The sequence below is a fragment of the Pyrus communis genome, chromosome 2, assembly GCF_963583255.1.
Source record: "Pyrus communis chromosome 2, drPyrComm1.1, whole genome shotgun sequence".
Lineage (NCBI taxonomy): Eukaryota > Viridiplantae > Streptophyta > Magnoliopsida > Rosales > Rosaceae > Pyrus > Pyrus communis.
Genome location: NC_084804.1, coordinates 5,683,539 through 5,708,025, shown reverse-complemented (window position 1 = coordinate 5,708,025; position 24,487 = coordinate 5,683,539). Strand labels below are relative to the sequence as shown.

The 24,487-nt window shown below is 36.4% G+C and overlaps 4 protein-coding genes across 6 annotated transcripts; 2 read left to right on the top strand and 2 right to left on the bottom strand.

Moving 5' to 3' along the window:
* The first annotated feature begins 565 nt into the window (after positions 1-565).
* On the top strand, positions 566-5,408 carry LOC137726713 (WPP domain-associated protein-like). The gene is made up of 5 exons (XM_068465648.1): positions 566-749; positions 1,216-3,772; positions 4,238-4,364; positions 4,789-4,890; positions 5,308-5,408. Exons 2-5 carry the CDS (start codon positions 1,296-1,298, stop codon positions 5,365-5,367), a joined length of 2,766 nt encoding a protein of 921 aa, XP_068321749.1. The 5' UTR covers positions 566-749; positions 1,216-1,295; the 3' UTR covers positions 5,368-5,408.
* Positions 5,409-10,399: 4,991 nt separating this feature from the next.
* LOC137725603 (uncharacterized) lies at positions 10,400-11,438 on the top strand. Its single transcript, XM_068464346.1, has one exon. It carries the CDS (start codon positions 10,566-10,568, stop codon positions 11,001-11,003), a length of 438 nt encoding a protein of 145 aa, XP_068320447.1. The 5' UTR covers positions 10,400-10,565; the 3' UTR covers positions 11,004-11,438.
* Positions 11,439-12,204: 766 nt separating this feature from the next.
* Positions 12,205-16,842, bottom strand: LOC137725602 (probable ADP-ribosylation factor GTPase-activating protein AGD13). 3 transcript variants are annotated; one of them, XM_068464345.1, is made up of 9 exons: positions 16,745-16,842; positions 15,945-16,209; positions 15,595-15,676; positions 15,261-15,336; positions 14,527-14,690; positions 14,281-14,431; positions 14,043-14,162; positions 13,518-13,613; positions 12,205-12,834 (listed from the first exon to the last, which is right to left on the bottom strand). In XM_068464345.1, exons 2-9 carry the CDS (start codon positions 15,982-15,984, stop codon positions 12,556-12,558), a joined length of 1,008 nt encoding a protein of 335 aa, XP_068320446.1. In that variant the 5' UTR covers positions 15,985-16,209; positions 16,745-16,842; the 3' UTR covers positions 12,205-12,555. The 3 variants fall into 3 exon arrangements, with proteins under 3 accessions (XP_068320446.1, XP_068320445.1, XP_068320444.1); XM_068464344.1 differs by having other exon boundaries at positions 12,218-12,837; positions 15,945-16,053; XM_068464343.1 differs by having other exon boundaries at positions 12,219-12,837.
* Positions 16,843-19,839: 2,997 nt separating this feature from the next.
* LOC137725997 (ferredoxin--NADP reductase, root isozyme, chloroplastic) lies at positions 19,840-22,835 on the bottom strand. Its single transcript, XM_068464846.1, has 5 exons — positions 22,592-22,835; positions 22,373-22,429; positions 21,411-21,743; positions 20,887-21,106; positions 19,840-20,573 (listed from the first exon to the last, which is right to left on the bottom strand). The coding sequence occupies exons 1-5, from the start codon at positions 22,613-22,615 to the stop codon at positions 20,074-20,076; spliced, it is 1,134 nt and encodes a 377-aa protein (XP_068320947.1). The 5' UTR covers positions 22,616-22,835; the 3' UTR covers positions 19,840-20,073.
* Positions 22,836-24,487: the final 1,652 nt, after the last annotated feature.

Below are 24,487 nucleotides of genomic sequence, written 5' to 3'. Positions count from 1 at the left end.
ACCATTGCTACAATTGAGGTCCCTTATCTCATCAAAACGAGTAGCTATAGTCATTTTCCTTAACTTCGTCAGAATTTTGTCAAAATGAGTTATGTTGGAATGACCATTGCTACAATTGTGTTAAAGTTGCGGGACCATTGCTCCAATTGGGTTAAAGTTGAGTGATTATTTCTCTGATTGAATTAAAGTTGAGGGATCTATAGTAATTAATTTTTAGTTGAGAGACCATATCTGCATGTTTTGATAAGTTGATGAACTAATGGTAATAGATTTTTAATTAATAGATCATTGCTTCAATTTAGTCAAAATTAAAAAACTATTGTTACAATTTACTCTAATTTCTTAAAAAAAAAAAAAAAAAAAAAGTATGGGGTCTCAACCAAGAATTTGAAAAGAAATATAGAGCAACGAGAAAAGATGAGAAAAAAAGTAAAGTTGGAGAGGCTGCCCAATGAGAACAAAGTGACCGTACGCTTACGTCACGTCACATGTACACGCACCAAGTTCAAAGCTGCGTCAACAGTCGTAATTCTGGCGCACAACGGCGGCAAATGGATACCCCCCCCTCTCCCGCTCACCAAATCCACCCCGAAGCCCATAACTTCTCTTTCTCCATAAACCCTTAAAATCCAGACCACAAAATTGGAAAAGTTTCCGTTCCGACGAAAGCAAGCAGCTTTTCGCAAAATTCACACTCGTCGCGGGATTTTCAAACAGCATCAGCAGCAGTGGATTCAGCTTCTTTACTGGTAAGTAGCATTTTTTTTGGTTCCATTTTTAGGAATTTTGGATTTTTAATTTTCAATTATTTTTTTGGTGTTCTGGAGCTGGTTTCGTGGAAGCTCTGTTTGGTTGGCGAGAAAATGCAAGAAGGTGGAAATATAAAATAATTTGAATTTGGCATTGCATTTTTTGGTTGCTTAACTTATGTACTAGTAGAAATGAAAAAAAAATTCAGAGACTATACACTTATATATATATATATATATATATATATATTATGTATGTATGTGTATATTTGTTTTCTGCATTCTTTTTAAATGACTTGATACTGTTACATCTTTTGTTTTCTTCCACTTTTATTAGCGCTTGAGCAGGTTCCTTTGTAATTTGATTCACGTTTTCATGAAATTTAGTTGAGTCGACAAGATTAAAGTTACTGGGACTTTTTTAATTGTGATTTTTCCTAATTTGTTTCTTTTTGAACTTTTGCAGTTCAACGGGTCTGCATATTGGTGGTGAAGTTCGTTTTATACTTGCGAAGAACCTAAGAAGTTAGGGAGATTTCAGAAGTCATGAGTAACGGTGTTGAATCATGCAATGGAGATTTGGTGCAGCTTAGCAATGACGTGAAAGAAAATGATAATCCGGGTCTTGAAATTCTCCAGGATTTGGATTCCTGTTGGAAAGAAATCAATGACCGGTTGACCGTGTCGAGGGTGGTGAGTGACTCGGTCATCAAGGGGATCGTTGATGCGGTCAGACAAGAAGCAGCAGAGAAAATTGCTCAGAAAGAACTAGAGGTGACTAAGCTGAAGGAAATGTTACATGTTTCCCGCGTGGGTGGTGATGAAAACGAATTCTTACCCAGGGAGCGAGAGTCAAAAGGTACGGAAGACAGAGTTATTAAAAAAGGTGCCATAGGTGGTGTGTGTCCTAACTTTCTTGAAGCTGTCGTAGAGCATGATGGCATGGAAAAATCTTTGGGCATCTTAAGAGGAGCAACTAAAGAGCAGTTCAACAAGCTCAAGAATGAAGTTGATAGAATGAGAGGGTGTAGTTCAATCAAGACGATTGGTTCTGATTCTCAGTTGTTGGGCTTGGGTGACAAACTGCAAGATAATGCATCTGACAGATGGATTGATGTGGCTAGATCGTTCGATAGCCTGAAAGGCACAGTAGAAACTGTCTTTCAACAGGTGGAAGAAATGGTTAGCTCGGCAAAGGCATCGGTCTGTGAATGGCAGCAGGAGCAGGATTTTAAAGCAGAAATAGAAGCACTGGTGATGAGGAATTGTATTTGGAGTATTGAAGAAAAAAATCGGGACCGGTTTTATGGCAATAAGAATTTGAACTGGCATGGAAGGATGGAAGAGATATCAAGTTTACGTGAGGAATTAGACACCATTTCTAAATCACTATCTGTCTCTGACATTGGGCACCTATCTTCTCACGGGTCCTTGGAAGTGGACGAAGGGAGTAAGGATTATAAGAAGGGCGACCGTTCACACCACAAGGTTTTGAACAATCTTAAATCATCGCCGTCATTGTCATTGATGTCCTCATCAACCTCAACATCTACATCAACATCAACATCATCATCTCTTTCGGAAGAAAATGGCAAACATGATGAGTCAGAAAGAAGCATGCAAGAACGCTTGGATGTCAACCGGGTTACGCGTATGTCAACAGATGAATTGAAAAGCTATTTGACTAAATTGAAGAGAAGTCATGAGTCTGAAGTGCAAGATTTGACTGAACAAATTTTCAGCCTGCGGAGAGAATTTTTTAGAGAAAGGGGATCCTCTTTGCCATCAAAGAAAAGCAAGGAGTTTGACATGTTGCGTAGGAGAATCTCCGAGGTTATTACCAAATTAGATGAAGTTCTTGTTGAAAAGGAGGAAGTTGCTACATGTGGTAATAATGAAGAAAGTCTTAGCAGTTTGAAGGAGAGACTGGAATTACTCATTTCAGAAAACCACCACCTCAGAGATTTGCTTGCAAATAAGGAAAGGGAAGTTAAGTGTCAAGTTTCTGAAGCTGCTGAGAAAACGTCAGAACACTCCATGGCTGAGGCAAAGTTGTCAAAAACAAATGCAAATCTTAAATCAGCTGTAGAAGATGCGGACATTGAAGCTTTAATTGTTGAAGACACGTATGCTTGTATTCTCAGGGGAATGATGGATCAAATTAAATGCATTGCTGAAGAGTCGCACGTGGAAAATATTTATATACAAGAAATTTACAAAAGTATACTTAAAAAAGCTTCCCACAGTGCTCAAACTGCCAGCCAATCTGAAATTGAAGATTTGAGTATGGAGTACACTATCATGCAAGAACATTTTGTACTTGTATTCAAAGAAGCCATGAAAGATGCTGAGCAAAATCTCAAGAACCTGAACATGAAATATAGAGAAGAAAATGAACTCCGTGTTTCGCTTGAGATGGAAAAACTAGAAATAGAGAAACAATGTGAAGTTGAGGTTGCGAACAGAGAGAGATTAAAGACAGAAATAACATTTCTGTCAGAAGAGAAGGAGCAGTTGGCACAGGATGCAACAGCTGCATTGGAAATTGAAAGGGAGCGATATGAATCAGCTGCTCAGGAGCTACATAATTTAAAGGACGAGACATGTCGGCTACAGAAATTGATTTCTGACAGCATTGAAGAGTCAAATGCAATAAAGCAGCACTTAACTGAGGCATTGGAGCAAAATGAAAGATATAAGGCTGACGTGTGGGAGCAAGATCAGAAGCTTGAACTAACAATGAAAAATTTGTGCGAAGAGAGGAGAATGCTTCTTGATGCTAATGAAGAGAAGAAAAAGGTTTTTTCTTTGTTTGAACTAACAAAGAAAGAGTTTTGCGAAGAGAGGAGAATGCTTCTTGATGCTAACCAAGAGAAGCGAAATGCTTTTTCTTTGCTTGAAGCAAAAGAAAGGGTGCACAAGCAACAATTGGAATCAATGGCTGTGCATATTCGTGAACTTTGGAAAGCCGTTGCTGAATTTGAAAATAGAGTAACACAAGATATTTCAGGGAAATGTTCAAGGTACTTCCTCGGTTATTTTTGCTTTTATTGCTTCCTGTAAATGCTTTTTGCGCGCTAGTTCTGTGTATGGATTTGCTACCACATTCTTATATGATTCTTGGGACGGGTGATGTTTTGTTAATCTAATGGGATGTGTTTCTACATTCGAAACCCTCATATGTATGCATGTAAGTTAAAATGATTTTGTTGTATTTTTAACTGCCTGGAAAGAGGTTAGTGCGAGGCAGAAATGTTGTGTCAGACTAACCTTTTTTACCTAGATAATATCATTAGTTACTGTTAATTTAGCCTCATCAGTTCTAGTTTTTGGAGTACAATGATCTTAACGAAAACACCTTTAATAATGTTAATTTGATTTCTTCTCCATAATTTTTTAAATCATTACTTAGGTAAAGAGATCAAGGACCTCCATATACTACTCTTTGCTTAAGCAAAAAGCTAATGTGCCTCTGGCTTTGCTTCCAGGTTGAGGAATTTGAGTTATCAATTGTGCTTTCTTAAACAAAAAGCTAATGTCATTGTAAAAAGAGGGTTGCTGTACGAGAAGAGACTTGAAAAGAAATGTTCTGAGCTGGAAAAGGCCGAAGCTGAGGTATGTGAATTCAAATCAGATAAGTATTGTGCATTGATAGATTCCAACTTGATGTTTTGGCCTCATATTATATTTCGTGCTATAAAACCCTGGAATTGAATTGAGGCTTGCATAATGCATATACATGTGGGAGAAGCTGTTTGAGATGCCCTGCTGGATGACGGAACAGTGTGAATATGATTGGAAGTTATCTTCCATTACTGGCCCTGATATGACTTCTGTTTCACAGTGTTATGCTGTAGCTTTGTAACGCAGGAAAATGAATTATATCTTTTTAGTATATTGTTTATGAAATTATGATTATGAATCAAAGATACCTTTTGTAGTTTGTGTGCCCTAGATCCTTAAAATATACTAAAAACGAGCATTACGATTTATTTTTATCAATACCTTCTATAATGGAGTTTTTATCATTGATTTTCAGGTTGATCTTTTGGGGGATAAGGTGGATACTCTATTGAGCCTTGTTGAAAAAATACACATTGCCCTTGATCATTATTCACCAGTACTGAAGCATTATCCTGGAGTAAGATGCTTTCTTCTATTCATTTGTTGGTCATGTTAGCTCTATATGCCTTCTAGATTTCAGAGGAACCAATGTAAAAGATGAACGTGTTGATGTCTGGAAATATTGGATGCCTGTGTTTGAAGAAAGATTGATGTCGGTGTAAATATCAATTAAAATTGGCGGGAATGACAGAAATTTACTCCAAGCATGAAAGTTAATAAAAACATAGAATTGATTCGGAATTATAATAAAATTGTTGTGCTTCTAACAAAAGCACTTCTGCAAATAGGCCCTTATATATTTTGTAGGAATTAGTTGGAATACGTTCTTATCTGCTAATAGGTTTTTGGTTCAGAAGATCTAGTGTGGTGAATGCTTTGATGCGCGGAAAGAACATGTGTATATTGACCAAGTCTTTTTCTCTTGCGTTTGCAGATAACTGAAATCTTGAAGCTGTTAAGGAGAGAATTAACTGGAGAAACTAAAGCAGCTTGATGCACCCTTTTGCCTTGGCAAGGTTTCCACTTTAATGGTTTCGTCTTTCTACAACAGCTCACCATGTCACGTAACTCCTATAAATGTGTTTAAATTTTACTTATTTGAGACTGTTGGGTCATACTCTTATTGGTCTCGCAATGCATCTTTCGGGCGATGCAGTGTCAGCAGAGTAGTTGTCAGGCAATTCATCACCTTTGTCAAAACAGCCATCCAAGAAAAAGTTGATGAGCCGGAAGAGATATTCCCATATGAGAGACATGTTGCAGAAGCAAAATTTGACGAAGGAATGAGATGTGAAATGGTTCGCAACCAATACGGGCAGTGCGCAAATAGGGAGCTTGGTTTTTGTGAAGCATAGTTTTTACTCGGTTCTTTTTGTCTAGGAGCCGAGGTAGAACCTCGTCTGGAGTTGACCGCTAGTTCCTCCTACTTCCATGGTTGGAAGAAGTTGTTTTAGAGTTCACTTAGGTTTAGAGCCTGTTTTGTATGTGTGCCATAGCAATACTACATGTTTATTTCAGCTGTGCTGATCTGTTGTAAAACTAAAACTCTCTTTCATAAAGTAAATAAATAAATTAAAATGACAACGGAACCGAAAAATAGGACTTTTTTTGGTTCTTTGTTGGAAATTAGAATCATAGATTGCTCTTCAAATGTTGCAGATGAAATACAGCTTCTTCCCGGACTTGGTCTCTTCTGATTTTTCCGGTCGTAGTTGCCGGAAATGGCTTCTTCCATGGAATGAATATTTTTGATATCTTAAACCTGCAAAGATCATAAGAAAAATGTTAAGCATTTTATGGTAAGTGCAAACGTGTACAAAATTTTCCGCACGAAGCAAGAACGAGAAATTTGAGAACACTACTTGGCTCCTTACCCCGTCAAATTTTTGTTTACAATATTGGCAAAGAATCTCACTGGAGATGCGAGGCGTTTGTTTTGAGACCGAGTGTTTGATGCTTGTATTCAGCCACTGACAATCTTCTCTTATTTGAACACAAGCAACAACCATCTCGGAGAGACGAGCATCCGGAATTCCGACGACGACAACGCCGGTGACCCCTGGATGTTGTAACAGGGTTCGCTCCACCTACAGATCGGAGATAATTAATGAAATAAGTAAATATACTTTTCCAAATTGGTAAATCCGCAACAAAAACATTTAGATTGTATGCGCCGGTTATGTAACATTTAAGTCGTAAGATTTAAAATTTTTAAATCACAAATCAATCAAGTTTTTTAATCATGCAGAAAATTGTTTTCAAGAAATGTTTTGAGAAATGATAAAAAATTTCAAATACGATACCAAACAGACCTTATGAATTCATAGTAATTTGTTACGCTTTTAGTAAAATTATGGGCAGAAGCTATTCATTTGGAAGAAATCCTCAACAAGTCCTTAGTTTATTGAGTCTTTGAAAAGCATTGTACACGTGAAGCGGCGCCTGTTGAAGGCAGCAATGGAAACGACGTCGCCGGAACATAGGCCGAGTTGGAGCAGGCCTTGGGCCAGATACATGACACCACCCACGAATTCCTCGCCGGTCTTTTGCCGGTTGCCGGTGATCGTGACCGCGGAATTGCGCCGGAGAGTAGATAGGAGGGTCAGGCATTGGCAAATGTGGGCCTCTGAGTAATTACCCATTTCTATGGGGAGTAAACTAGGAATTTACTAAAAGTCTTGTTATTTTTGTGAAGCTCTCTGCAACTGCAGGTGCTCCACCAAGCTCTTAGGCCATCTTCAACTGAGGATTGGTTAGATGGTTCGTTTTAGCCTTCTGATCCTCCAAGATATTAATATTTTAATGAACAGTACAATGTCATATTTGTCTCCACCTCCAACCGAGGGCCATAGGGCTCGTTTTAGCCATGTTACAAAAAATCGTATCCAACTGAGGGCCAAAGAGCCATAGGGCCAAACACAATTTGTTATTTAAATTTAAAAACTACAACAACTTAAATTTAAAAACAACAACTTAAATTTAAAAATTGCAACTTATATTTAAAAACTACAACTTAAATTTAAGAACAACAAATTAAATTTAAAAACTACAAATTAAATTTAAAACTACAAATTAAATTTAAAAACAACATTAACTTAAATTTAAAAACTAAAAAAACTTAAATTTAATATTCATTTTGTGAGGAATGGTGAATGAATGGTTTAGGTATTTATATTAAAATAAAAAATAAAAAAAAATAAAAAAAAGGAAAGGCCCAAAAATTTGAATCCAATGGTAACTAGTATCAGCTAGCCGTTGGATTCAAATTTTTGTTCAAGCATTCATGTCGGATATAACCGACAGGATTGCTGGAATTTCTGGCCAGCCCCTGACTAGCTGCATGGGGCCAACCCTTTGGCCCTTTCAGATTCGTGGGGCCCACGAGCCCTCTGGTCCTTTCGGTTGGAGATGATCTTAGTGTTTCGTTTGAAAGAAAGAGCAAGGGGAGAGAGAGTGCTCAAAACAGACTTCCATTGGACGACTGGATTTTCAAGTTATCTTATCTTGTTCGAACACGTGGACATATACATGTCACGACCAACGACTTCATATATATATATATATATAAACACACACATAAGATATCTCACTTACTACAAACATAAGCATAAACCATCACAGAATTATTTAGTAGTTAGAGACGAATATTAGACTCGTATTTCACATTGTATGTTTTGGGTTTGATTTCTGGAACTGGTGAATCCCACAATGGTGGCCAAAGAAAGGCTAAAATGCCTCTATGAGTTTTTCCGGCCCTAAAAAATAGACTGCCGTAACAAAACTATCAAATGATCCCTTTTGAAAAATTAAAAAAAAATGCAAGCATAAGCATTAGGTTTGGGTGCAGACTAAAAGAACTTTGGCCCTTGACTAAAGATCTAAAGGCTAAAGATCGACACCAAGACTAGCAATAGTAAATGTAAAAAAGAAATGCATAGATGTATGCTATTTCTTAAAAGTATATAATAGCTAAATCGCGAAAAACTCCCACCAGCTAAGATATTATGTTGATAATATCTTAAGGGAACTGTTATTAACATTTCAAAAATCTCATTTTACACTTCTCATAAGTGTATTTTTCTTTTTAATGGTAGAAAGTTTGAAGTGCCAAATGAGATTTTTGGAGTGCTAATAACAATTCTCTATCTTAAATCAATCACTTATTGTCGTGTATCATGTTTGATGGTCAATTGTTTTATTTTTCTCACACGACATTACATGATTAGGTTAAAAATCGAGTGCTGAGAAAATTTCATATGCATGACAGTTCTTCTCAGCTTAAAAATCTCATGTGCATTTTGTTCAAAGGTTACTTATCGCCGTCAATGTCAACAGTTAAATTTTGATGCTCCTTCTTTTTCTTCTTTGTCATCGAAGTTAAAGAAGAATAGAGAAAGAATGAAGCAGAAGCAACTTAGACCCAAAGTTGAGCCCATGTTAAAAATAAATCAAAAAAGTTAAGCTCCTAAATGATGCTTCCAATTTAAGTCATTTCCAGTCAAGTAGTGTTACACTTACAATCTATTTGTCATTATTTGTACTATCTCTCTAATAAAGGTAGGGTTCATCAACACTTGTATGTCCTATCTCTATCAGAAAGATTGTACAAATAGATAATAAAAATATAATTTTCTGTTTATAATACAATAAAGTAAAATATGACAAACTAAGCTACTTTTGGCATCACGGATGAACCATGACTATTCTTTATCAAGCTTTACAAAAATACAAAGCAAAAGCTTCACCCGGCCATCTTTTTTTTTTTTTTTTTTATGTCACACATATTACATGATCATTATGGATGGTTTCTTGGATTGGATTTGATAACTCAAAAGATTCAAGCTATGTTAGAGCAATGAAAGGCTAAATTTTTAAATTATTCAAGTTTTTTATAAGGTGTTGATAACTTGATATCCTAACATTGGTGGGAATCGGAAGTGATAATTTCATTCATGACTAGTTCATTCTTGAGTTCAACTTGGACAAAACTTGGTAGTTCACTTCTATTTCTTCCTCCAACATAATGTGAGTCTAGGTGAAGAAATCGATAGAGCACTGATTAAGGTATCTCCTACCACAAACGTTGTTGTGTGAGATTCGGTGAGATGTAAAGCAACCCAAGCTTTTGTGAGACTATGAACGACGTGGTCAACAATCTGATCAAGTGTTTTTGGAGTCTAACGAGCTATCCAATCCAATACCAACCACAAAAAGTGATTAAGAACAAGATTTCCCATCAAATACAATTTGTTCCAATGAAATCATGTTCTTTTTTTTTTCCCTCTTCTATTGTTACAGGGTGTAAAATCTAAAAGAATAAAAGAGTGCATGTTAGGAGAGATTCCAATGTGTCTGGAACATTAGTGATAAACTTTTTGTTATTGTACAAGGGATGAGATATTTATATTAAAAAATTAATAACCTATAAAAAAAAATATCCACTTATATATGAGTCATGTTATTCATACCGTGTTTTTGTATCACATTTCCATACCATCTTAGGTGTCATTTGATGTGGACAGCCACATCATTTGAATTAATCAGATTTTTAAATTTAGTTCATTATTTAATAAACTAATAATTAAGAAAAATTAGTTAATTAAATGATGATTATGGCTTACGAGGCGTATTTCACCTTCCTTTCCTTGGGTTTTGCAAATTTTTCATTAGGCATAAAACCATGAATTCATCATTTTCATACCATGTTTAACTAAATTTAAAAATCTAATTAATTTGAATGAAGTAACTGTTTACATCAAATATCATTTAAGATGTTATAAAAATATAATACAAAAACATAATATGAATATTACTACTTATAATAACATTTGATATATCAGTCTTTTTTCCGACAAAATGAAAAAACTTCTAGTGATTTAGGTTGGTGTGTGAGAAATTATTATGAATGGATAATAGAACGGTACAATAAAGCAAACGACGACCGTTGAATCAACTGAAGTCCTTATATAGACTTCTGTGAATTCTATATTGCAATACAGTGGAGAGAGAGAGTAGAGAGAGAGAGAGAGCAGCCACTGCTCATTCGTCACTGGTCTCCGACAAACCACAACCAGAACACAGTTTTCCGAATCCAGACAAAAAAAGAAAAAAAAAAATCATATAAAACGACGCCGTTGGTGGACCTGAGCCCTCTGGAGACAGAGGAAGAGGCAGGGGCAGAGAGGGAGAGAAATGGCGTTTTTCATCCAAGTTGGAGTAGCAGCGATCGCGGTGTTTCTGATGGCCCTGGCGATGGAATCTGACGGGCGGGAGCTGCGTCCGTCTGATCACGGCCTCGTGTACCAGGACCCGGGGCCGGTAAGCGCGAAGTCGCCGACGGATGAGAAGTCGTTCTTCGGCGGGGGAGGAGGAGAAAATTCTCCGGCGGCGGGGGACGCGGCACTGCCGAAGCCAAAGGCGATGAACTCGAGCGACGCCGACGCGTCGTGGTGGAAGGGCGTGGTGGCACGTGACGGCGGGAGGCGTAGAGATCACGTGGAGGACGTGTTGCTGGTGGTGAGCTTGCTCTGTGGGATTGCAGGTGTCGCGCTATTTGTGGCCTCCGCTATTGTTTACGTCTTAAAGTACCGAAAGCATAAATCTTTACCGTCAGAATCACCGTCATCTTGAGGTAATTACATTAAGTAATAATTAAGGGCACATAAGTTTGGAGCCGCTTTTAAATGACTGAATGCGTTTTTAGAGAAAATATTTTTAGATTGCAAAAACACTAAGTCGAAATGCTTTCTTCAAATGCTTTTTTTGCTTGCATTTTGACTAAAGATTAGATCTAAAAATATTTTCATCAAAAACATTTTCAGCTATTTTATAAGCAGTCTCAAAGGACTCCTAATGCTTCTTTGGATTTCTACTCTTTAATTTTTATTTTTTCGTGTAAATAAACTTAAGAGTTAGATCATATGCGATAGAGGATGCAGATGTCCAATTTTTTTTTTTTTTTGTTTGATCCTTGTTAATTTGCCTTAGAGTTGCTTTTAATTTAGATTCCGGCTATAGCCTCACTTAATGATACCGTGCGCGTTTTATACATGATCTAAATGGGCAATAATCCATTAAATCTCTATATGTAAAATCTAAACCGTTAATTTTATGGACAGCTCAGATAAATATTATTTCATACTATTTCAAGATTTAAGTGTTATTGTTAGATGTAGGTTGGTAATGTATCGATATGGCTTTTATTATGTGAGATCTATGAAGGAATAAGTAAGCATCCTCGTGGTATGTTAGGACTAACTTGTCACAAAGGAATGCCAAAAATGAAGTAAAATTAAGAGAGAGGTTTACTGCACAATGTACGATATTGAAAGATTCCAAGATTCTCACAAAAAGGATCTGGCGAAAATCCTCCTGTTAAAATTAATTGTCGGTTGCTGGGCTTTTAGTCCAGCTCACAGCACTTGGTTGACTTTGGGTTAGCTTGTGGGTCATGGCATCATCGACAATCAAAGTGAAGATGATGATAAAGAACACGGTTACTTGCGTCGGATCTTTGTACAAGAATCGGATTCAGTTTAGTAATATTTCTTTTTTTTGTTAATTAGCTCTTAGTCTAGTAGTACTTACTTTCTCAATAGTTGAATAAAGCAATTTCAATTTTTCAAATCAAAAATTTTGCTCAACTTCTCGTGTTTACCGACATATAAAATAATAAAATGGTTAGGGTTACTCTTCCCTCGATTCATGACTTTTCCCGTTCCAAGTAAACATATGGTTAGGGTTACTCTTCCCTTTAATTTCATCTCAACCAGGTCAACTTCTTTTCTAGAACTAGAAGATTCCAATGGAAATAAGCAAAACCATTGTGACTAAGGGACTTATGATCTAATTTTTCCCAATCAAACGGCAATTCATTAACTGGAGTGACAACCGAATTTCTATGAGCAAGTACACAAGATGGAGACTAGTGTATGGTGCCATTCCATACAAAAATATACATACAACAACAACAACAAAACCTTATCCCATTAAGTGAGGTCGGTTGTATGAATCCTAGAACGCCACTACGCTCAGTTTGCGCCAAGTCTTTCGTTAGCTTCAAACACTCCCTGTCTTTTCTTAGAGTCTCTTTCTAAGTCTTCATACAACAATATACATAACTCAACCAAAAACGACAGGTTTTTATTGAATACGATGAACAAAAAATAATTGAATTATTTACCTATTGCTCAAGGGGCATCCACTCTAGTTCTAAATCTAATTCTCCACACTCAACATTCTGCAGCTTGAGAGACAGCTCCTGTTTTACCTTCCCGTCGACAATATTAACTGTGCTATCGTCTATGAGGGCATTGTCATTCGACTTCAGCCATTTTCCGATTTGCATGTTGCCAAACATTCCTGCATCCCCGAACGCCATTGCAGATGTTATCAAAGGCTGAAGATCAACCTCTGCTTCTCCCATTATGTCATCAGCCGAGAACGTGTCATAATCAAACACCTGCTGCAATGTGACAAGCAGAACGATTCGATAACATACTTCCCAAGTAATACATAAAGGCTTCTGATTAGACCAGAGACAGGCTAATCTGCTATCCATGTATACCATAATCTACAAGTGAAAAAGGATAAAAGGTAAAACCTTTCGGAAGCAGTCAAATTGCATCATCAAAGTTTTCCTTATCATCAAAACAAATTTTGTTATGACATTTAACATACGAATAGCCGGAGGCTAACGTGACTGCTTCTGGTGAGTATGGCCCACTTCATATTAGGGTTAGGATGGGTGGGCACACGCTTTTTGACACACATTTTGACACCCACTTTATAGGGTCCACTTCGTAATGTATTTCAACGATCCGAACCGTATAAATACATTACGAAGTAGGCCCTACAAAATGGGCGTCAAAATGTGATTAAAAAAAAAAGAAAGTTTTAACGGTACTGTTCACTTTTAACGAAAATGACATTTTTACTCCAAAAATTCACTCCTGATACTATTCACTTACAACACCTTTTTGTCTTTTTGATTAAAACTCAAAAGCCCTTTTCATTAGTTTTCCATAAAAAAAAAAAAAAAAAGGGGGTGTTTCCTTATCTATCGAGTATAATAATAATCTCTTATCGAATAACAAATGAATTATGTGCAAAGATGAAGAGGAAAAGAGGCATAGATATACGTACCAACTGCAAAGGTCCAAATTGCTCAGGTACAGACAGCATGAGTTCCTCATTCCAGACAGGATTCAAGTTACTCTTTATTACAGTCGTCCGAAGAGTCTACATTATATCAAATAAAGAAATGTCAGTCTCAAGTGAATTGAAATTGAAATTATGTTATTATTAACATATTGGTTCGCAATCCATAAATGGTCTAATACGTTTAATCAAATCTAGCCCGTTAGCATGTGTCAACAACCTTGTTCTTTGAAAGTTTTACTCCCATGTTCCTTGTTATATGCAAAAACCAAGTAAAGATGAACTCTCTCCCTCTCCCCCATCCCCCCTTTTCGTCCCTTCAAACCCTGTTTTTCTCTCTCTAATCTCTCTCCTGGGGATATTTTGGATGTTTGACTTTGACATGGAAACAGAAAGTAACCAGGAGATAGGAAGTAAAGGGATCTCATAAATTCTACATGGTTCTGCATGTCACGCAGATTCTGAAGTTTCAGTACCAAGGAAAAAAAGAAAAGTGAAAGAATTATTAACCTGCTGCCCAAGAGTCAGGATGACATAAGGATCGCTTGTCATCATATCTCGAATAGCTAAATTTGTGCCTCTAATCACCTTTACCTTCAATAAACCAATAAATTCTACCATGCCTTCCTGCTGCACATGTCAAGTATGGAACAAAGTTATATTCCACCCTCCCAAAAGTATATCAACTTTTACTTTAATACTCAAACTACATAATTGAAAGGCAGACATAAGGTGTGACAATATTTACCGATTTCTGTGAAGAATTTGAACGGAAACTATCGATAATCTTTCTAGAAAAACTATTTGATTGGAGAGTGCTCTGGAGAGTGTTCTTTCTAGAAGGACCCGAGTTAATTCGCAAGCTAGGTTTCAGAAAATCTTGAAGCTCATACTTTGACCTGCATAAATATGTGACTACTTTAAAAATCTGAAAAATAACCCAACAATTGAATCTGCTCCGTGGTAGATTCTAGAATTCTATATCATAACTAACCGGATGAATTTTGAACGTTCCTCATGACCGGCATCTGGTCCAGGCTTTGAAACTCCCACAGGAATAAAAGCCTCGTAAATTGAATTTGCAGAAGAGTTTCCTCCAACTTCTATCATTGCATCAATTTCATCATCAGACCATTCATCCAGGGTCACTGACAAAACCTGAACATTTCAAATTCATGTTGTTTAAGACAAATATACAATTATAATAATGCATACGACTGGGGACATCACATCTGAATATAGAGAAAACAAAATAATAATGAATATCAATCAATTAAGCAACATTTGACAGATTGCCGAGCAAGCCTGGAATAGTTCTACTGTGCCTGACATCCTAAAAACAAAAGAAGAAGACAACCCAAAAGAGAGATTTTTTTGGTAAAAGAACTGAAATAAACTTCCCCAGTTTCCTTGCGGTCCAACTCAAACAACCAAGGATGAAAGTTCAAGTAAAAAATCAAATGAACTTCCTTGATGAAAGCAGATTGGGATCAATCGGTTATTTCGTTCTTCGAGTTACAAATTTACTTTTGGTCAGTAGATTTTGTGTCGTTAAAAACAATCATGCTTCTGTTTTTTTTTTCTGTATAAATTTAGTTATATTACAATCCTGCAAACAAAACTCCGAAGCATGAGTGTCCCTAACTAGTCATCTGTCATGTTTTCAACTAGCAAATTGTTTCCATTAAAAAATTAAATTAGATGCATCCAGCAATCAGGAGCGGTTACCTTTGATATATGAGTACCAAGACTCCTGTGCACACCACAACATTTTAAGCATATAAAAACTCCGATGTTTGCTGACCTGCAAATGCAGTTACGAACCTTACAAATCAGAAGGATATAGGAATGAAAGTAAACTGTCCTAATGTACATTTATTTTCAATTGTCCTGAAACATGTATATCCAAATTTGGGATGTCAACTAATAGCTTTTCACGACACACTCATCATTGGGCTCTGAAGCTTACTTACGAATCAAGCATGTCTCAAACAGTGCAATAATTGACTTGGTGCTTATTCAAACACTGACACAATGTCGGTATCCAGGGGAAAAAACTTACGCCCATTTAGGATCTGTTGCACCACAATCAGCACAATTGCGATTATCTTTTTGGATCAATAAATCTTTTAATCTTCTTTTACCTGCATTGAAACATGCAAGTCATTCAGTTTCTAGATTAAAGCAATAAACATAAAGGACACTTTCTTTTTATGCCAAACATGTACAGTCCAGTGAATAGTACACACACAATAGAAAGTATGTAGAACAAAACTTTCCTTCCTTTTTCCTTTCTTACCCGAATATTACATGTAAATACGGTGCATAATTCATAATATCTAAAAAAATTCAAGTTATAAGACCCTATTCATATTGTATTTTTCTTTTTTTATTTGAGTTTTACAAGCATACCTGAGGCAGGCCTCCCAAGCTCCATAGAACGGTGATTCATTGCTCCTCAAATAACTTACAATCATGCAACGAGTGATGCCGGTTATTTTCAAGTAATCAGAACAGTGACCTGAAAAAGGAAGACTAAAACAACCAACCTGAGCAAAAACGTTCCAGAAACGAAACAACCACACCGAATCGAAAGCCTCAAAATTTGAACTTCTTTAGCATAAAGTACGCAGACAAGCTAACCTGTAGAGCTCATATCAAGCAAATTGCCCCATATCTGTGAGCAAAAATCAGTTTGAAAACAATAAAATTCTCAATAACACTGCGAACATGCACTAATCGTTGACGGATTTTTTACATCATTCGAAGTTGAAGGCAGTCCGATAATCCAAACATCCACATCAAATTCAGAGAAAAACTAAAGAACAAAAATACTATTTGACTTGGCTACAAAAACCCCATAAATGGACAAAATACGTGATATTTTTTTGTTGATTTTTTCGTGTCCAAATGATGAAAGCTCCAATCACACGCAACAAAATGAAATCAATGATTACAAGAAACAAAACCCAAATCAACAATTAAGGGATAATTAATTAATAATCATAAATGATGGGATCAATTCAAAAGTAATAGAACATGCAACTAAAGGTGGAAAATTGGTCCAAATCAGAGGCTCCAAATCAATCCAACGACTGCTATATCATTCACATAGAAACCAGATAAATAGAAAATGATAGAAACCAACCATCCAAAGAAATGAAAAACTAACCTGACAAATATAAAATTATGGAGAAAGATATCAAATTTACCAGTGGATTGAAGAAATGGGAAATGCCCTTTATAGAATGATTGATTCTTCAGAGAAATAACCAGCAACAGAGAGAGACGGAGAGAGAGAGAGAGAAAGGAGGAGGAGGAGGATTGTTGAAACAACTGTGTTTTTGTTTGGTTTTGTTTTTTCAGTTTCGTTTTTGTTTTTCTATTTGTTGAAAAATATTTTATTTATTTGTTTTTATATTGTAAGGTCAGAGGAGGAGGAATTACAATGGTAGGACAGGAAGGATTGATTGAGATTAAAATTATTAATTTCAGGATATGGGCAGTTTAATTGCCTTCCCTTAAATAACTACCACACTCCTTTTGCTGCTCCCAACTTCCAAATTGGCAGTTGGGCATGTATTCATTTCTTTCTTTTTAGAATTGTAGTAGATCGATTTGGTTAAATACTCGTTGTTAGGAGATAAAGGAATTGGTGGGAATCCATATTATGGTGCATATGTATATATTCATTCTTAATAAGGGTTGAGCTGCATATTGATTGAAGTTTTGTCACGACCCTTCAACTCCACCGCTGCTTATAGTTATAGGTGGTAGGTATCATGTTCAATCCTCATGAATAACAAATTTGATAAGTAATAAGTGAAGAAGAAATCGAAGGAAAATTAAGACGCAGTACGTTAAAGAATAATATACTATGCACAATAACAAGCTACTTGCCTGCGTCAAAACTATCTAGACAATTAGTTACTTATGTTGCAATGGGTTAATTCTGTAATGCGTATTTAGTAATGAAAAGGAATTTTGTTACTTTTGTCAAATGATATTTCAGCTGGTGGGTCATCCCAATTTTGAGTTATTGCCTTTCTAGAAATTGTTGTAAATGTTTGACATTCTAAATTAAATTTCATGCATTTTCGTATTTATTTCTTTCTCCCTTTATTTTAAACAAATAAAATGTCAAAGGTAATATTAAACCTGATTTTATTATTAATTTATTAACATTGAAAAGTAGTGGTGTGTACACGATGCCACTTTTGCAAATGTACATGAATTCCCACCTGAGAGTTGCCTTTCTTGACAAAGTTTATGTTTAGATGACACCGTGACAATTGACACAATCGAAATGCCACGTCACAAAAAATGTTGAGAAATGCTAAGGAATATTCTTCCAATGTAAATTCATGTGACAACATTATAAAATATTGTACAAAAAACATGAAATGTCAGAGAGTTCATGAAAAGCCTTACTTTTGAGAGAGTCTCCTTATCATTCCTCCAAAATGTTTTCAAACTCTTTTTAGCAAGTAGATTTTCGCTCACCACCCTAAAGTATTGGTAATGTTCATCACCATACTAATCACTGTTATTTTAGTTTAAATTTTGAGATTTGCGTAATACATAAATTAGATCAAACTCAAACTCATACAACAATAAACAATAAGATGGTGAGCAAAAAATGCAACACCTTCAACGATGAATAAAAATGAGTAATTCAAACTTAAAATCCTTTCAAAATTATAAAACATACAATCTGTATTGAAAAAATTTATAAATAAAAAATAAAAAATAAACCGTTTCACATAAAGTTCTTTTGACAATAATTGATTGCATAATCAGCTGGCGAAGGATAAATACAATGTTAGAATTACGCTCTACAAGTCAAGTCTTAAAATTGAAACCTTACTAGTAATGCAGGATGATAATATGAATTGCATTAACCCTTTGAACACAGAATGTGGCAAGCAAACATGGCCGGCAGAAGCAAGAGATAAGGCATCAACTGAGTGGGTTTGCACTTTGACACCACCAAGCACCATCATCACTAAGGTTAGAGTGACTTAGGATTCGATAAGATTATGATCTTCACAACACAAAGTTTGGTAATCGAAATATGCCACCATGGTCCTCATTTTTTTAACCGTTAGATTTTTGTTAAAGATTAAAATATCCATAAAAGCGAATAGAATAGTGTTTTCACATATTCATTCTTACTTTTTACCTACTCATTAATTTTTTTAAATTCATTGAATCTAACGATCGAAAATTGAGACACGTATGTGAGAAATAAAAATAAATTTGAATAACAATATCCAACCGAATACACCGACCTAAAAGAGAGAGACAAACATCTATAAGAGAATAGCTTTTTTAGGAAGGGAATATTACAAGATTTATACCCCACTCTCCAGATTGTTGAGGACTGGAATTGTTTGGCACTTTCAAAGGAAAGCGTCAAATCCAAAATTTGGTCACTTTCTAGTTTCAAATCCGAACCGCCTCATGAATCATGCCAAACGTTAATCAGTGGAGTCATAACTTATGAATTATATGACACGAGCACATTGTTATCGTAAAGTCTCATACCGATCATACAAAGATATGTAGGTTTTCATTCACTTGAAGTTGTATCATGTGTCCAGGACGCTGTGAACCGATGTACTCGTGTTATGTCAGTTATTGTTGCAATCACGAGACAATTGGCATTTTGACAGGACAAAAGGACAACCACCAAACATGTGACAGAAGGATCCTTCTGATTATTACGTAATATTGTTTAAACAAAGCATGAGAGATTCTTGTGTTCCAGCTTTACAACGTTACATAGGGCACCAGCCGCAAGGGGTGAGACCGGGCGGGCGAGCGGTGAGACCAAATACAGGGAGTGCAATGTTTTGTGTGCAGTTGGACAGCCACATGGCCCCTTTCTACAGTGGTGGAAAAAAGTAGAGCCCTTGCATGACAGGTAAGTTCGAACCCGTCAGTAACTAATCTAACATCTAAAGGGTTGTACCCAGTGCACAAGGCTCCCGCTTTACGCAGTCTAACATCTAATCTAACAAAAAAATTTGTTTGAAAAAAAAAATAAATAAATAAAAAGTAAAAGATGATGAAAATCATTCGGCAATCAAAGTGTTTCTCCGTTTCTGTAGTTGGACAGAGAACCTCGATAATGGCTAATGCAATCAAACAATCAAAGGCTGAGGAACATCGGAAGCATTTATACACCACAATGCTTGATCGCTCGAACCACCTAATCCAAACGTGATTCACTCCAGAGATAGTTTACAGGACAATTGGGCAGCTATCGATCATATATAAATGCTTAAAGTAGTAAACAGCATCATAAGATGAAACATCAATCAACAATAAAAAGGGTTTCACAAATTGGTGCGGCCAAGATGACGGCTTGGCTCTTTGTCTAATGCTACAGATGAATGCTATTGTTACTCAAGTTCCTTAACTAAAGCTGTCAAATGGGCAACTTACAACAAAGAAAGAAGAAAACTTTACCTAGCATAAGAGACTTCCAACATTTTCTCGAGAAAGAGACACAAATCAGTTCAGAAACAGTGCCTTATCAGTAGACCTCCACATGCCATTGCTTGTTCTTTTTCAGTTGTGAAAGCTTCTCCTCCCAGCTTTCCCCTCTTTCAACTGCAACCCTCTTCAAGGTCTCTTGAATCCCGGGCATCATACCCTTGAGCCCGCAGAAGTATATGTGGGCCCCATTATCCAGTAGCTTAAAGATCTCGTCACTATACTCCTCAATTTTATCCTGAACATACATCTTCCCTCCTCTCTGGTTCTTCTGTTCTCTGCTAAGTGCTATGTCATACCGGAAATTATCAGGGTAGTCTTTGAGATACTTGGTGAATTCTTCATCATAGAGGAGACTATCAGTGTTGGCCACACCAAGGAATAGCCATGCAAGGCCGCCAAACTTGAATTTGGGAACAGATTCCATGAACATGCGACGAAGGTAACCTCTGTATGGGGCAACACCAGTGCCAGTGGCGATCATAATGTGGGTGGCATTTGGGTCGTCTTCAGGCAAAAGCATGATCTTGCCAGCAGGCCCTGCCATATTAATATTTAAAGTACAATTAACTACTGATAAAGAGTGCATCTTAACTACGCAACAGTGTCAAATCCATAAAATGACTCGGCCAAGGCAAGAACTAAAACGAACATCGAACTCATATATGTTGGAAATCCGAAGAAGGCAGGCATTTGGTAAATAACAAAAGGGAAGAACAGGCTGGGGTAACTAAATGAGCAAGGGGCACAGTCCCCGAGCAGTATGAGTTCATTGCCATGAGCTATGCACTATTGCGCAAGCTAAATTTCATTTTAAAAAGTCCGAATGTTCTTTAAAAAAATAGGCTCTTACCTGTGATCTTAATTTTATCACCAGGTTTGGAGTTGCATAAAAAGTTGCTGCATACACCATTCTTGGAAGGATCCTCCTTTCCTGTCTCAGGGTCATAGTAGACAGCACGGCGGACACACAAACTGGTTGTCTTGCCATCAAAATAGTCTCCATACCTTGAGGATGCAATTGAGTAAAGACGAACATTGTGTGGAGCCCCAGGTTTCTTTGGGTTTTCACCCTGTTATGCAAGTGAATCACAATAAGGTACTACAAAGGAGGAATTTAGTGCGACGATGGAACCAATGACATTGTCTAAAACTATGCGGCTTTAGTGAAGAGGATAGACAACAAATGGGGCTGAAAACCACTGTATCATAATCCTCTTAATTTTAAAATCATAACTCCACCGGATATCCATAGGCAGAGCATGAAACAGATGAACGTGAGTATATCATTTCGTTAAAAAAAAAGACAACCCGAGTGAACTTTAAAGGCCAAAAATCATGCAAATATTCATGAAAACATAAATATAAGTTACTTACAGGAGGAATTACACCATAACTTTGCCCTTCCCAGTAGGGCACATTACCACCATGATCAATAACAATATGGCAAGTCTCACCAGGAGCCTTTGGGCCGACAATCCTCTCAACAGAAAGAATGGTTGCAGTATAAGGTTCCTTAGGCTTGTATATATTTAATGGGGGTTCATTAGCATCCTCAAGTTGTAAAGGAGCTACATTAACTTTAGGTGCACTAGCTTGTTGCACCGACATGCATACAATGCGCTGATTTCTCAGCTGCCCATTCTTCGTCTTCAAGTCCAAAGGTAAAATAGGTGCCCATGATTTATCATTAAAGTTAACACTTCGTGCCTGCAGCAAAATTACAAGCGGTTTCAGTGAAAGTTATCAACTGAACAAACACATAGCAGGTTAAATATGTACTCCGTTATCAGGTAAACTTGAACCATCATATTAAGACCCTAAAACATTAGTCTAAGACGCAGTTTAAACTTAATCAGATCAGCATAAAGAGATTTGTTTCAACCGCAAAGATATTCATACGCTTGTAAATCTTTTTAATACAATTTAACATTCAACTCAATTACAAATCATTAAACTAAATTTAGCTCATAACTTCAAATTCACAACTGTTGACAATCACTGCCCACGGCAGCTTCTAACAACACAAGAGACCATCACCATCACATTCAAATTTACCAGCTACGATTTGTTTGGTTGTACTTTGAAACAAAACTATTTATGTTACAATGCCCGCTAAGATTATAACATCCTAAAGAGAAGAAAAACGGAAATTAAAAAACCGAAAAGGCAACTTCTTTTTCTTCTAGACGCTCCATCCTTGAAGACACACAAAGTAATGCTAACAAAAGTGCTTCTAAGCTCGAGCGGAGAATCCGAGAAATGCTAAGCTATAATAAATGAAAAAAAACAAACACAACTTTACGAAATTAACACCACCAAAAATACAAAGATCACACCTTGAACACAGATCTTCTGAGGGAGAAATCACTTGTAACAGGAACAGTCAGTGAACCCTGCAAGCAAGCAAAACAATCAAAACCCAATTACAAAAACAGCATATCTAATCAAATATCTGCTATCTAGCAATTGGGTAATCACGAAACGACCAAAGACTCAATTTTTCTTTCATTTTCTCGGGAAACAAACACGAATCTGAAAAGGGGGCCGGGGACTACCTGAGAGAGAGCACAATGAGACATGATTGGATGATCGAGGGTGGTCTGAAATCTGAATTGAGAGGTCTTGCGGGTGGCGTGAGGAGTTAATATAGGTGATGGGGGAGTTGGATCATGCACAAGAATCTGCAAGCAGAAGAGTCGTACACGGGGAAGGTGATCCCTCCGAGAGTCCCAAAGGTCGGGTTTTTGCTATGCCTCCTCGGGCTCTCTCTCTCTCTCTCTCTCTCTCTCTCTCTCTCTCTCACTGCGATGCTTCACCCGACCTGGCAACTTGAAATAATTTATTCTGCATCATACGATCCGTTGCATGGTCACATTTGGCATTGATATGGTGCATTTTTATTTGAAAAATTTTATTTACACCCAGTTATCTTATTTTTATATATAACTAACAAGTTTTATCTATTAAACTTTCAAGTTTATCTTTAAATAAATAAGAATAAGAAAATAAAATAAACATTGATGTTTTTGTCTCTACATCCTATAACTCCAAAATTGGCACAACGGAGCACTCCTCCATTATTTTCGGTAAAACTCACCCAAATAACAGTAAAATATTATCTCGAGTTCATCAATGAGTCAGCTTGCTAGAAACCCCTATCAGCCCTCATTTATAATTGCAGCGTAGGTTTTTGGCTAATACGTTTGCTTGTTTGAATCATTATCTACGAGTTGGCTACTTGCATAAATTATTAAAACTAACAAGTCAACTTGCTAGAAACTCTTGTTGCTATATCTTCTAAATAGACACTGACATGGAAGCTTTTTTCTCATATTGCAGGAATTTGTTTCATGTCTAACGAATTGGTAAAAAGTTTTCTCTGTTGAAATTATAAATGAGGGCCGCTAAGGGCTTCATGCAACACGGGTTTCTAGCAAGCTTACTTGTTGATGAACTCAAGAGCATATTTTGTTGTCATTTAGGTGTGTTTCGTGGGAAATAATGGAGGAGTGTAGACGTGCCCCATTTTTTTGAGTTATTGGGGTAGAGATAAAAACACCAATGCTTATTTTCTTTTATTTTCTTATTCTTATTTATTTAAGGACAAATTTGAAAGTTTAGTAGAGAAATTTATTTAATTAGGTGTAGAAATAGGATAGTTGGGTCCAAATAAAATTTTTCTTTTTGTTTTTCAAGGTAGCCGTTGCCTTTCTCTCAACCTGTATGATGCTGCTAATTTACTCACATATGGCCCAATGCTCTAATAGGCCCATATGTCACATAGAAAAGGCAAAGAGAAGCAAGAAACCCATATATTAAATCCTATTTGGTATTCTATTTAATTTTTTTTTATAATTTCTCAAAACATTTCTTAAAAATTTTTCTTGAAAACAATTCTTTTTAAGACTCAAAAACTTGTTTGGTATGCGATTTAAAAATTCTAAATCTTACAACTTAAACTGCACAAAGAGATCCAAAAATAAGGGTCTGAGAGAGAAAGAGGATAGAGAAGGAAATAAAGTAAGAGATGATTGGAGGAAAGAGAAAGACGTGAGAGGATCGGAGGGAGATATATTGGAAGACGAGTGAGAAAAAGAACCGAGAGAATGAAGAGAGCGGATTGGAGGAGAGACAAAAAAAGGTAAAAAAAGAAGAAAGAAAGAGAAGGGTGAGAAAGATAAATTTGGAGTGAGAAGGGAGGAGGGAGAGAAAAAAAAAACGAGTTTAAGTTTAAAAACTCTTTTTTTTGTGTTTTTAGATAATAGACTATATTTTTTAGTTAGTCTTGAGTTCAGTTTTTTAAAATAGTTTTATCAAACAAGTTTTTAAGACCTAAAACTTGAAAATTGTTTTTGAGTTTAAAAAGTTGAATTCAAGTAGAATACCAAACAGACTCTAAGGGACTAGAATTTGGAAGGGTTTTTGTAGAAGACCAGCCCCCAAAATTACAT

What these genes read in the sequence shown, in the direction of transcription:
- LOC137725602 (XM_068464344.1), bottom strand. Translation starts at nt 15,984, where the DNA reads ATGAATCACCGTTCTATGGAGCTTGGGAGGCCTGCCTCAG. An exon ending in GCAACAGATCCTAAATGGGC is followed by an intron (nt 15,337 to 15,594) that starts GTAAGTTTTTTC and finishes CTGCATTTGCAG; the next exon opens with GTCAGCAAACATCGGAGTTT. An exon ending in AATTTGGACCTTTGCAGTTG is followed by an intron (nt 12,838 to 13,517) that starts GTACGTATATCT and finishes GTCACATTGCAG; the next exon opens with CAGGTGTTTGATTATGACAC.
- LOC137726713 (XM_068465648.1), top strand. Translation starts at nt 1,296, where the DNA reads ATGAGTAACGGTGTTGAATCATGCAATGGAGATTTGGTGCAGCTTAGC. An exon ending in TGGAAAAGGCCGAAGCTGAG is followed by an intron (nt 4,365 to 4,788) that starts GTATGTGAATTC and finishes ATTGATTTTCAG; the next exon opens with GTTGATCTTTTGGGGGATAA. An exon ending in TACTGAAGCATTATCCTGGA is followed by an intron (nt 4,891 to 5,307) that starts GTAAGATGCTTT and finishes TTGCGTTTGCAG; the next exon opens with ATAACTGAAATCTTGAAGCT.
- LOC137725603 (XM_068464346.1), top strand. Translation starts at nt 10,566, where the DNA reads ATGGCGTTTTTCATCCAAGTTGGAGTAGCAGCGATCGCGGTGTTTCTG.
- LOC137725997 (XM_068464846.1), bottom strand. Translation starts at nt 22,615, where the DNA reads ATGTCTCATTGTGCTCTCTCTCAG. An exon ending in CTCATTGTGCTCTCTCTCAG is followed by an intron (nt 22,430 to 22,591) that starts GTAGTCCCCGGC and finishes GCTTGCTTGCAG; the next exon opens with GGTTCACTGACTGTTCCTGT. An exon ending in TCAGAAGATCTGTGTTCAAG is followed by an intron (nt 21,744 to 22,372) that starts GTGTGATCTTTG and finishes ATTTTGCTGCAG; the next exon opens with GCACGAAGTGTTAACTTTAA.